This window comes from Doryrhamphus excisus, chromosome 5 (assembly GCF_030265055.1).
Source record: "Doryrhamphus excisus isolate RoL2022-K1 chromosome 5, RoL_Dexc_1.0, whole genome shotgun sequence".
Classification (NCBI taxonomy): domain Eukaryota; kingdom Metazoa; phylum Chordata; class Actinopteri; order Syngnathiformes; family Syngnathidae; genus Doryrhamphus; species Doryrhamphus excisus.
Genome location: NC_080470.1, coordinates 4,828,903 through 4,842,237, shown reverse-complemented (window position 1 = coordinate 4,842,237; position 13,335 = coordinate 4,828,903). Strand labels below are relative to the sequence as shown.

Here is a 13,335-nt window from a genome sequence, read left to right as displayed (position 1 = left end):
CACGGGGTACTATATGCCATCCATTGCCTTTACAGTTATAGCTCCACCCCTCTGGTTTCTCCCACATAGAAATCAATACACCCTCACCATCCTGGTCCCACGGTGCCGTGTGGGTGTTGAGCTCATGTTGTTTCACTGTTGCATAGCCAGTAGGCTTTGACCTATGGCTCGATGATTTTTTAATGTACACTGTTATGTGTTTATAACTGCACTTCAACATTTACTAATGCTCAAAGCTTTAGATATTCGGCACACTAATGAGTGCAAAAGTATCACGGACATGCAAGCAAAACATGCAAGATGGTAGCAGCAGAGTGCGCTGGAGCGTATCCCAGCTGACTTGTAAAACCTTAAATGGTTTACATTTACTTTTAGCACATTTTTTGGCGCTTTATTGTTTGCAGTTTACTTCACTATGCCTCCTTGCTTATTAGTAGAACTCATCAGAGTGCACTTAACCTGCCGTCTTGACCTTGAGCGCTATCAATCTGTGCTACCCACAAACGGACCCTCCAGACAGCACTCAAGCTTGAGTCAGCCTGGAAAGGTGAAGGAAGCAGAAGGTAAAAAAAAAAGGGAAAAAATGAGCCGTATTAGAGGGAAGTATCACCGCATGGAGATAGTAAGTAAGGATGTGTAGAAAGGAGTAGGGCGAACCCAGCTGACATGGCAAATACAGGACATAATAATACCACTCAGTGTTAATGACAACCCCAATATGATCCATGGAATGACATGCATCACATATCTCATAAGCATCAACTTTACACTTACACAAAAACACACACACACACACACACAATTGACTGGTGATCCTCCATGTCTTATTCCCAACAGCCACTCTGTCAGCGTTTAATATCAGGGGACCACAGCCCGAGGTCAAGAGCTGTCAGACACACTGTTAGCTAGTTCCTTCATAAGGATTGGTCGTGTGGGTGGAAACTAAATTGACTGGTAAGTTGAAGGATTCATTAGCCCCTTTCACAACAGTCCCTGCGTGACTGCTGACATTGCAATAGCTCGACTGTTGACCCCAAGTTGTAATATATCTTAAACAATGCTCAGTACACATGGTACTACTGTACAGTCATGCAGTTCCAACATCGTTCCCTCATTCGAGTCGTCCCTTGCAATATCACTGTTTGATTATCGCTTCCTTGCTGTAAGTCTTTTTTTCATAAATTATTTACAAATGGCTGCCTTTTATTAGTTAAAACATATTGAAATACAAGTGACATGTAGTATTCTGGTCACTAGGTGGCAGTAATGACACAAAACATTGATGATGCATTACATTATATTGGCTTAAAACTGCATGAAGTCAACCATTACATGTCTGGCATGATAGAGTGAAAAAAGCTCTTCTCCCATTTCGTGTGGAAGTGGTAAGTTTTTAGCTTCTTAAGTTTAGAAGAATTAAAATTTAGGCTTGCTAGCTAGTCATCTCAAGTCCCTGCTGCATAAGAGTTGTTCAATGTGACGTATACAATGAATAATATGAGTGAAGTAATAGTAGTCTAATAATGTTAAAACACAAAACACATTAAAGGACAATTTATACGGAGAAAAATGTTTTTTTAGTTATTCTCCCAGTCCATGTGGAAGTGCTAAATTTCCCCACTTTGTTGAAAACACCTCCTTAAGTTTACAATAAGTACATTGGGGAAGCTAACTCATAGGCTCAGTATCTTGCTATGCCAGCATCAGCCATCACTTATGAGATCAGTGATCTCGTAGTCTGTGCAATGTAAACAAAGAATAATAGTCATATAAAAGTTACTATAGGGGTGTTATTCCATGTCTACTGGGCTCTAATCATGTTAAAACCTATTTTTGGAAAAGGCATAAGCGGGTTTTCTGTGGTCTATCTACACAAATGTTCAGGGTAGGGTTAATTTATCGCGATAAAGGAAGGATGGCTGTACATAGTATTTGCTGTATTTTTGTCCGTAAAAGTAGACTTTACCACACAATACATTTTTCATCCTCAATTACTACTGTTATTTATTATTATTACATTTCAGATGCTATATTGATCTAATAATAGTATTTTTTATTTACTATACTTAACTGATATGTTTTTAATTTCTTCCTACATATTTATACATGCAAAACAGCAAGTGTTTGTAAAGACCACCACAGTTCTGTATAAAGAGACCCCTTAAATACAAAAAGGTCACAGACAAAGAGCAGTTATCCATTGCTAGTTTCTTTGGCGTCATTGGACATATATGATGATTGAATATTTCATAAAATGCGAGTGCAGATGCAGAAAGCTCTCAGCCCACTCAGTTTTTGCATCATTACTCACCCGAGCGCATAGAGTTGATAGCCCGCATACAATTTGCACACAAACCTTGTTGAATAATGTTGATGCAATAAGTTTTACATTTTACCCACTATCTCTCAGGTCATTTTTATTCTCTGCATACAAGAATAATGATAAGCAAGTTTTCATTTGTTTTCTTTCCCATTCACTCCTCTATCCAGCTTTTTCCCCGTCTTGCCGGTCCCTTTTCACTTCTTCTTTACATCCATCCAAATATCCCTGATGTAGTAGAGTGGTTCAGATCATTTCCATGCAGTTTATTTAATGTATGCTGATGATAATGGCCTATCGACCCACTCCTCGACACACATATCCATTTTCCTCTCTCATTCCCTTCATACATCCTCTGTTCCGACTGGAGGCACCAAATGAGTGGAAGTAAGGAAGGGGGGGAGGTTGATTGAGAACTGGTGGTAACAATCATGAGTTCTTATGCTCTGTACATTGGCCTCCAACTGCTTTTTATTCAAACTCATAAACTCTGAAATATGCCATTTACATTGTTTGTTATAAGAAGCTAAAATCAGGTACAGGTAGTTCTCAGTTTCGTGGCTGCATATCCGCTACCGGAAATGAATTAAAAACCTAATATTCGCTGTAGAAGTAGTTATAGTGCAGTGCATCGCGGAACACTGCACTCAAATGGATGACTCTTGCTACTCTTGCTGTTATGGTATGGATAGACTATACCGTATTATGGACAAAGAACACAGGAAGTATTTTATTGATAGCATTTTGAATGCACAGTGATAGGCCCTGGGCCTCCTGAGGCCTATTCTTATGCAATTCATACATAACCATCACCTCATGTTGCAGCATGATAATGCACAGCCCCATGTTCCCAAGGATCTGTCCATAACTTCTAAAAACATGTTTGGGATGCATGTTCTGGATGGGCATGTTCAATATTTGAGGCAAACAGTGAACACACTAGACATAACCATAATTTTGGAATGACCTTTTGGTTATTTTCTGAGTGTATATTGAAAAGCCTGAACTCTTTAAAATGCATTGTGCTAGTAAAAATTATGATTTGCTTGCTTAATTTGCCCTGTAGGATAATTTCCCTAAAGATACAATGATTTTGTGTTCCTGTTATAGTACTTCAGTGTCTCCCATCTGGCAACGCTAGTAAGCTATCCAGATGTGTTTTTGAAAAGGCCACCGACAGCGGGATTTGTTTTAAACATGAACGTTTCACTCTTTTGCTGTTATCATTTGCTAATAATTTCCATTAGTAGCCATTAGCTTTCCTGCATAATTTAGCTACATACTGGAAAACTGAGCTGCTGTTAACCAGGAAACTGTTCCTCAGAGACCTATTCAGTGACCAACAACCATGTCCGTGCTGAATAATGAAGACAGGAGGTCATATAGGATATAACTGTTAAGAGTTGTATCTCTTAAATCATATAAGATACAGCGTCACTGTGTCACATGCTGTATATGAACCAAATGTGAAATATATATAATCTTTTATTGCAATAAAAGCTTGAATATTCTTTATAAGGTGTGCTAAAGTAATTATATCTGTGCCTATTTTCCAGCTTGCTCAAGATGAGGGCAGCCCGGTGCGAGGCTTTGGTGTGGTGGAGTACGAGAGTGCAGAGCAAGCAGAGTCGGTGATGATAGAGATGGACAGAAAACTGGTGGGAGGACAGGAGGTCCGTCTTTCACTCTGTACCCCTGGCACCTCAGGGAGAAGCACCCTGGCCGCACTTATCGCCGCGCAGGGTATGGTGAGTAAAACATTTTTTTGGAAAGGCCATTGTTATGGAAAACAACAGCAGGATTTGACTTCCCATTTGAACATCAATCCCTGAACAGACAACCAATTGTGGTGACTATAGAAATGTTATTATCATGTGGTCATCTTACATTCTGTCTTACATGTAAAACTGTACCAAACAAATGTTTCAGAACAATTCAAGTAGATCATTTATTTTCACTCTCCCTATTTCTCAAAATGTGTTTTGGACCCAATTCCCTATCATATCGATCCATTCCAGGTGTAATTATGTTCCTTTCTTTCTCCAGTAAGGCCTGAAACGGTCTACTTGGATGTGTCATGGAAATATTCCATTTCTAAATAAGGAATCCGAATGAAATGAATCCAAATTCACTTATCAGGGTCTGATAAACCTATTATGAATCTCCTAAATATGTTTTTTTTAACATAATTAGAGCCCTCCAGACATGAGGTAACACCCCTACAGTCACTCTTACACTCTTAGATAGTAGACATAGTAAGAGAAAAAAGACTTTTTACACATAAAGAAGAGATAACATATATTCATGCATTCCTGGACAGGGTACTTTCTGCAGTGGCTACCAGTGTACAATACTACATATTACATCTTTGAATGTGTCTTCTTTATGCTTAAAATGCTTAATTTAGGCCAGCAATATGTACATTTTGCAATGCACGATATTGGTAACTTAATGGTATTTTCAAAACCATACACACACTGAAAATTTCAATGGATAAGAAAGTCCTATAGCTGTGGTATTCCCTACAACACAGCTTCATGACAGTGAAGCCCTGACGTGATAATTAGAGCTCTATAGTCTTGAGTAGGCACCCCTACAGTCACTCTTACACTCTTAGATAGTAGACATAGTAAGAGAATAAAGACATTTTACACATAAAGAAGAGATAACATACATTAATGCATTCCTGGACAGCATACTTCCTGCAGTGGCTACCAGTGTACAATACTACATATTACATCTTTGAATGTGTCTTCTTTGTGCTTGAAAATGCTTAATTTAGGCCAGCAATATGTACATTTTGCTTAAAGGAAAATGCACGATATTAGTAACTTAATGGTATTTTCAAAACGATACACACGCTGAAAATTTCAGTGGATAAGGAATCCGAATGAAGTGAATCCAAATTCACTTATCAGGGTCTGATAACCTATTATGAACCTCCTAAAGATGTTTTTTTTAAACATTATTAGAGCCCTCCAGACAGGAGGTAACACCCCTACAGTCACTCTTACACTCTTAGATAGTAGACATAGTAAGAGAAAAAAGATATTTTACACATTTTAAACTTAATGGTATTTTCAAAACGATACACACACTGAAAATTTCAGTGGATAAGGAATCCGAATGAAGTGAATCCAAATTCACTTATCAGGGTCTGATAAACCTATTATGAACCTCCTAAAGATGTTTTTTTTAAACATTATTAGAGCCCTCCAGACAGGAGGTAACACCCCTACAGTCACTCTTACACTCTTAGATAGTAGACATAGTAAGAGAAAAAAGATATTTTACACATTTTAAACTTAATGGTATTTTCAAAACGATACACACACTGAAAATTTCAGTGGATAAGGAATCCGAATGAAGTGAATCCAAATTCACTTATCAGGGTCTGATAAACCTATTATGAATCTCCTAAATATGTTTTTTTTAACATTATTAGAGCCCTCCAGGCAGGAGGTAACACCCCTACAGTCACTCTTACATTCTTAGATAGTAGACATAGTAAGAGAAAAAAGACATTTTACACATAAAGAAGAGATAACATATATTCATGCATTCCTGGACAGGGTACTTCCTGCAGTGGCTACCAGTGTACAATACTACATATTACATCTTTGAATGTGTCTTCTTTATGTTTGAAAATGCTTAATTTAGGCCAGCAATATGTACATTTTGCTTAAAGGAAAATGCACGATATTGGTAACTTAATAGTATTTTCAAAACAATACACACGCTGAAAATTTCAGTGAATAAGAAAGTCCTATAGCTGTGGTATCCCCTACAATACAGCTTCATGACAGTGAAGCCCTGACGTGATAATTAGAGCTCTATAGTCTTGAGTAGGCTCCCCAACTGTCTCCTGCCGCCCGAAATAAACCTCTATTCACAGCATGCCCAAATACTTAAATACTCACCAGCAGATGAGCCTACATATACACGAAAAATAGTAGCAACAAATACAAATAGACTATTCAAAACACCACAGTTCACATGCACATGGTTACAGGTTTGCCTGAGATATCCAAGCACTGGCAAACACTTAAAAAAAACAGACCAGCTCCTAAGTAGCCCTGCATGTCCCAAGTGACCCGAAGAACAGTCTGTGATATGCACCACTATCACCAACTCAACGCCCAACATAATGTGTTCACCTGTCAGGGTAGAGAAATTGTCTGGCACAGTAGAGCATCTGCCCTCGAGATCGCTTCCTAAAACAACAACCTGAGGCAGCTCATTAACCTCCTTCGCCAAGTGAAAGTGAGCACACACCAGCACAGTCACTTCGTTAAGGACAGTGCTGCATCAGTCGATGGAGGGAGAACTTTATGGAGCAAGTCAACCATTTCCCACTACTGAAGATAGATGGATACTTTATTTATCTCCAAGAGAAACACCATACACACTATAGACCAGTGATTTTCAACTAGTGTACCTTGAGAAACCGTCAGGTGTGCCGTGAGGAATTATCCAATATCACTTTTTATAGTTAACATTGATTAATCATCATTTGCAAATATTATGTCAATAGCCCAAATATTCCCAAATATTCTAATTGCATTTGGTTTATTTGCTCAAACGGAAAGAATTGAACAGGGATGGAATTATTCCTTTAACCAATCCGATTGAGGTATCTTGTACCCGCTCAAACGGAAAGTTGTCAGGGTGCGTTCTTCTTCGTGGTGTTTTTCTTCTTCTGTTGTTTATTGGCGGTTGGCAAGCAGCTTTCGTATGCATTAGCGCCATCTGTGAAACAGAATCTAGACCCTTCTATACGCCATTCACAAGTGCAGTTTTATTAAAAAAAGAAAATATATATCTATATAAAACATGTCCTGAGTTTAATTATAAAATATTAGCAAGATTGAATTTGATCTTTTCCTGTTTAAATTTATCCCGGGTGCGTTCTTTCAGCGCATGCTCAGATATGACGTAACACGCAGATCCAGACGTTCATCAGTTTTAAAAATGGAGGCCAGCAATCGGCACTGGACTAAGCAAAGTTTTTGATTCAAACTAAATTTCAAGACTGGACAGATGAAAAACTGGCAATACAGAGTTATTCCGACAAGTGAAAGAAAAACTCAGGGAAGCCGGTATCACGTGATGTTGGTGTTTACGTTTTACTCGGCATGCCCCATTGACTATTCTGTTTGATTTTTTTGGCGCATGTAGACAAAAGATTGGAATATTCCTTTCTATGGATACCATTGTTTCCCGAAAGGTCATTCGGAAAGAGAAAAACCCGTCATGTAAAAACGTAGCTACTGTCGAGTGTCTGTGGTGTAAAGACTGGCAGAGCAATGTAATATTGGTCCGTGTGGCAACACCTACCTTGTTCCTCCGGTAGACTTATTGATGCACGTGTGAGGTCATGGTGACATTTTGTAACATTTTTGGTTAGTGGTGTGCCACAAGATTTTTCCAATGTAAAAAAAAGGTGCCGTGGCTCAAAAAAGGTTGAAAATCACTGCTATAGACAACAGTGCAGCAACAGTGCACCCCCCCAGGCTGCAGCTCAGCGGCCTGAAGAACCTGCTACCTGGTTATGTTGCTCTATATATGCCTTGTTTGTGCTGTGCTGTGCTATGCTCCACTGCACCGGGGATTCTTTGCACATCCCGCACCTGAGGTCCCGTTCATGTGGTAGACCCCCGCTTCTATTGTGCTGCCATGATTAGTGCCTCTGTCCAGCCTTTTACAGCCACTGGTATGTTTTCCCCAGGTCAGCCCTTTTAGGCCTTTCAATTTGTTAGTGGGGCGGCACGGTGGTCTAGTGGTTAGCGCGCAGACCTCATAGCTAGGAGACCAGGGTTCAATTCCACCCTCGGCCATCTCTGTGTGGAGTTTGCATGTTCTCCCTGTGCATGCGTGGGTTTTCTCCGGGTACTCCGGTTTCCTCCCACATTCCAAAAAACATGCAAGGTTAATTGGCGACTCCAAATTGTCCATAGGTATGAATGTGAGTGTGAATGGTTGTTTGTCTATGTGTGCCCTGTGATTGGCTGGCGACCAGTCCAGGGTGTACCCCGCCTCTCGCCCGAAGACAGCTGGTATAGGCTCCAGCACCCCTGCGACCTTCATGAGGAAAAAGCGGTAGAAAATGAATGAATGACTGAATTTGTTAGTGTTTTTTGCCATTAGCTTGTCTTTCCATGACAGCCCAGATGGGTAACACCGCTGATAGGGGGACCAGGGTTCAAATCCCAGGCAGGACAATTGGTAACATCTTGATGGGTTATTTGGCAAGACCCTGTACGCTATACGCTGATACCACGGATAAGTGATTGCCAGATGCACCTGGATCAACATGGTCTGTGTCAGGACACAAAGCAACTGTACTATGTGCATGATGTACTTTGATGACTTTCATGATGTACAAACAAAACAAAATATGGTGAACGTACATCCACATTTGAGGTCCAGCATGTGAGAACACTTCAGCTTTTGCAAAGAAAAAAGATGTTCTTAATAATTTGCTGGCTAAGCGCCTCTTACAGTCCCCCTGCAGCAGCACTGTCAAACCGAGCGCTTTTACCAGGATGAAATTAGTCCGAAATATTCCACTCTGGCAATGACGACCAAACATAATTTTTTTTTTAAAACTCCCAGAACAGATGAAGGGATTATGCGATCAGCACTCATGGGTACCATGGATTGAGAGTTGTGACATCAGTCAGGTACCCTAAGGCTGCTTCAGGTTTATTTTAGTGAATGTGTGCAAAGACAAAACAAACATCTGACATCCAGAAAAAGATCAACATCCACTCTCAGCTAGAGCTTTCCTCTGAGGCGATTCTCTTATTCCTTCACTTAAGCAATGTGATTGTGAACGCCAAGCACCAGATGGCTTCCTCCGCCTCCTTACGCAGTGCCTCTCGCCTTTCCCTTCTTCGCAGCTTCTTTACGTCCCTAGTCTGTGAAAGTGTGCGTGTGTGTGTGTGTGTGTGTGTGTGTGTGTGTGTGTGTGGGCAGGCATGTGTCTGGATTTTATGCCAGTAGCCAAGCAGGCTGATGCATGCTGACATTTTCTCCGAAAGAAAGAACTGAAATGAGAAAAATCTTGTTGCTGTGTCCCTTGAATGATACTCTCGCTCAGTCTTTCGTTGTCATTCACATACACTGCACACACATGCAGATACACGCTAGATAGATAGCACACTTTGTGTGCTTGTGACTCCCTTCCACTCATTGTGACAGGCCAGAGTCAAACCCATTTCATCCCTGTTAGTGATGTTCTCTCTTTGGGACGTGACAGAGTGGAAACAAGGTTGACTTGAGCCAAAGTCACTTGAGCCATGGCTCCAAGACAGACTAGAAAGAAGTATAATTCTCGTTGGAATCGCAGTACACACAGATGATCTGCCCGGGGAAGTCATGACTTAATAGGATTTCATTAATGCCTGATTAAATTTCATTAAAGCCAATACTCAATAAAGCAAAATTTGTCCGCGACCAAAAATCACTCTATATTCTTTACTGCTCTCTGGTATTACTTGATATGGCATAATAACTAAAAGATACAATTATGCATAAAAAGGTATAATTATGAATAAAGCAAACAATAAAAACCAAATATCTTAATAACACCCTTCAATCAGGATGTACTGTACAGTCGAACATTAGTCAGCATCATTAATCCCTTCCAGAAGGACCGACTCTAACCAAAACATGCTCTAACCTAATACATTTTTCCCCGAAGAAATAATGTAAATCTAATGAATCCCTTCCATAAACACAAAATTGTAATATAAAGCACATTTGCGCAAACCGAGTCATTTTTTGTAGTTTGACTGAAAAACTACTATCTGTTAAATACAATAAACATCATTAAAATAGACCAACGGAAATAAAGCATACTAATGTAAAGACAATGAAAATCAGTGGTTCAGATGTCAGGCTGGTGGTTTCTAGATTCCCTGATTGATTAAAGACAACTAAATCCAAGCAGAAAAAACAGTACGTGAGCATAGTACAGAGTGCTCAGTGTGAAAGCACCATTAGGGCTGATGATAACAAATAAGAACGGTGACATCTGACACTTATTTTAAGTCGGAGTTAGTACAATTGCAAAGCGTGACAGCTACATTAAAAAAATTTTCGCACCCCCCCGAGATGCTATTGCAAACACCTGATCTCATAATTGGCAGTAATAAAAAAAACAGGCCAGCACAGCCCTACTGAAAGAGACTGTAGTTTGGTTCGGGGCAAGAGATGCTAATACGCCAGCCGGCAACTGTTTATGCTGCAGGTGTTTATATTAAGACCTGGAGTGGTTTTTCAACAAAGGACTCTAAAAGTAGACATTTATGAGTGTACAGCCAATTCACACTGACGTGTCTTCTTTTTTGTGCGTCTGTAGTTGTGGGCTCTACAGTTTTCCACTTATCCATTTCTAGCCTTGTTCAAAAAGAGTAAAAATATGAGCCAATATGGTCAACCGGTGGTTTATATTTAGTCCTTTTCAGTGTCAAAACTATGATTATTATGATTCAATGCATATCACACGTTTTCTTTTTACCTCCTTGTTTCTCCTGTCTCCGCCTCCAGCTCTCTGTCTCGTGTTATACAGTATGCCTTTTTTTTTTCCTCTTGATGTTCCCAAAATCATCTCCTCTCCGCTGACATGGCAGACACATCCTGATGATGTAAATGAGAGTAATCATTACAACAACCACCAGGGGCCCCTGAATGATAACATCAAACAAACAGCATCATTTGACCCGCGCTCTTCATCTTCATCTCTTCATCGTCATGTACCTCTGTGTTTATGTGTTGATTTGATTGTTTTCCTGCAGATTCTAAGTAACAGGAAGGGGCTGCTACCGGAGCCGAACCTAGCTCAGCTGTTGACCAGTATGACAAATCCTGCCGCTTTGCAAATCCTCATGAGACCTTATCACACTGGGAAAAGAGGAGGTGAGAGCATGAAGTGAAGCGCTCATCAGGGTTCAATCCCAATACCGTGACCCACTGTGGTAAATTCATATTGACAGCCGTAAAAGACCACTGAGTGAAGTGAAGATGGATGATGTTGGCTATTGGCTGGTATTTCAGCAGAATAGTTAGCACAAAACACAACTCATATGAGGAGCATAAAATATACATACATTATCATTGTAACTTAAATGAGCTTAAATTAACACATATGATCATGGCCATAGATTTTTACACAGTACTATACATTGTTGAACAAAACCAGTAGTCCCAAACTGTGGCTCGGGGGCACACGGCTCTTTTTTTTAGTGGCCCATGGCACATTTTAAGAATATAATTTAACAAGAAAACAAAAAAAACAACAAAAATGTAAAGTTCAGCAGTAACTTTACAAGAACAAAGTTGAAATATGAAGAAAATAAGTAGTAATTTGCATTTTACTAGTATACAGTTGAATTATTAAAAAAACAACAAATAAAGTTTTTATAAAAACAAAATAAAAAAAAATTGCAAAAAAAAAAAGAGTTGCAACAATAAAGTCAAGTTGTTATGGGCATAAAGTCAAAATTACAAGAAGAAAATGTCCATGAAAAAAGTTGAAATTTTTTGATTATTTAAAAAAACAACAGAAATGGAAAAAAAAGCTATAATTTTACAAGAAAAAAGTCAAAATATCAACTAATTCGCTACCAAATACGTATTTATACTGTGTGTCTTTTGCTTTTTTTTGCACTAGAGGTAAAAAAAGAGGTGATGACGGAACTACACAATAGAAGAGATCATGTTTAGTACGTAAAAACAACCGCAAGGTGCATTTGACAAGAGCTCGGCATGCATGTGTCTCATGTAATAACACGTTCCGCAGCAAACAGGAAGTGAAAAAGCATGTAGCTTTTTACCGTGCAGGAGTTGAAGGGAAATGTAACACATGCACATGTGCACATGTGCACGCATGCACGTGCAAACTAGACAGATCTTTGAAAAAATGCATAATGGTGTTCAGTTACACAAGTAATAAGCAGCACTGGTTAGTCTGCTTGGATCAAATGTTGGCGCTTTAGGAGCGAACGCTTTCTCAGCGGCCTACTTTTGAGAAATGACATGAGAACATAGGGCCAATAAAATATTCATTGATAAAATGAAGGAATGCCCTCAGCCATCTGCCTCCCTGTAACGTTGTCCAGCACAAGTCAGAATCATGTTGTGAGAACGAGAGTTAAAATATGTACAAAGTTGGCATGATACAATACAATGATATTTGAAAAAGTACTGCACTACATAAAGTTGATCTTACCCTCAGACAAACAATGCATGATCGCAACTGCACAGTTTTTCCCGAATCTCGGTGGACTATGAATGGCAATTAAAACCTGCTGAGAATCAAACTAGCGGACCTTTAAGAGTTTCTTTGTCAAACAATTGCTTTTCTACACTAATTAAACTCTTCCAAAGTCTCACAAGGATTTGATCATGTTGTGCATCACAGCATTGTTGAAAGCAATTCCCATATTGTTGCGGAAATGACAGGTTGTAACTTAAAAGCAACACGCTCTATATGAAGAATCTTCTACAATTCATGACGGAGGGAGTTCTGTTCTGAAATCGTTTGCTTCAAGGAACTAGAAAGATAATCAAAGGCCGAGAGAAGGATCTGCTCGCCCTACGGAGGCCTTCGTTATTTGATTAATAGTTAATCAGGTATTAACATGAAATTGCGTGACATTAGCGGGACAAATGAGAACAGGAAGATGAGATGATGAGTGGTGGGGGAGCTCTCTTTGAGGAAGAGCACGCACAATTAAGGTCTAAAATTAGGACTTGATTAAATGTTAAACTTTCTCTACCTATTCTGGAGGAAGATAGCATTAGCTTTGAAGCTCCTCACATGTGGTTCGCACATTCATACAGGGCTGGAGGACTTTGTTTATTGTCGAAATAAAGTGAGAAATTGTGTTGTCAATCATTATAAGGTACAAGACCCGTACCAAACAACCTTACCAAGATAATAATGCTGACATTTGATTGATGCTGTCTGCGAGGTATTAACAATATTCTTATTATTATTGTAGTCCATG

General features: G+C 39.4%; 1 protein-coding gene across 4 annotated transcripts in view; it reads left to right on the top strand.

The window, feature by feature from the left end:
* raver2 (ribonucleoprotein, PTB-binding 2) overlaps positions 1-13,335 on the top strand; it is a 60,241-nt gene that overhangs the window by 29,269 nt on the left and 17,637 nt on the right. For all 4 annotated transcript variants that reach the window (XR_009129912.1, XR_009129913.1, XM_058073799.1 and 1 more), the window contains exons 5-6: positions 3,877-4,068; positions 11,122-11,242. Coding sequence is in view for 2 of the 4 variants with exons in the window: in XM_058073799.1 (XP_057929782.1) it covers positions 3,877-4,068; positions 11,122-11,242 (313 nt within the window). In the remaining 2 variants the exon portion in view is untranslated. The remainder of the gene's footprint in view (positions 1-3,876; positions 4,069-11,121; positions 11,243-13,335) is intronic.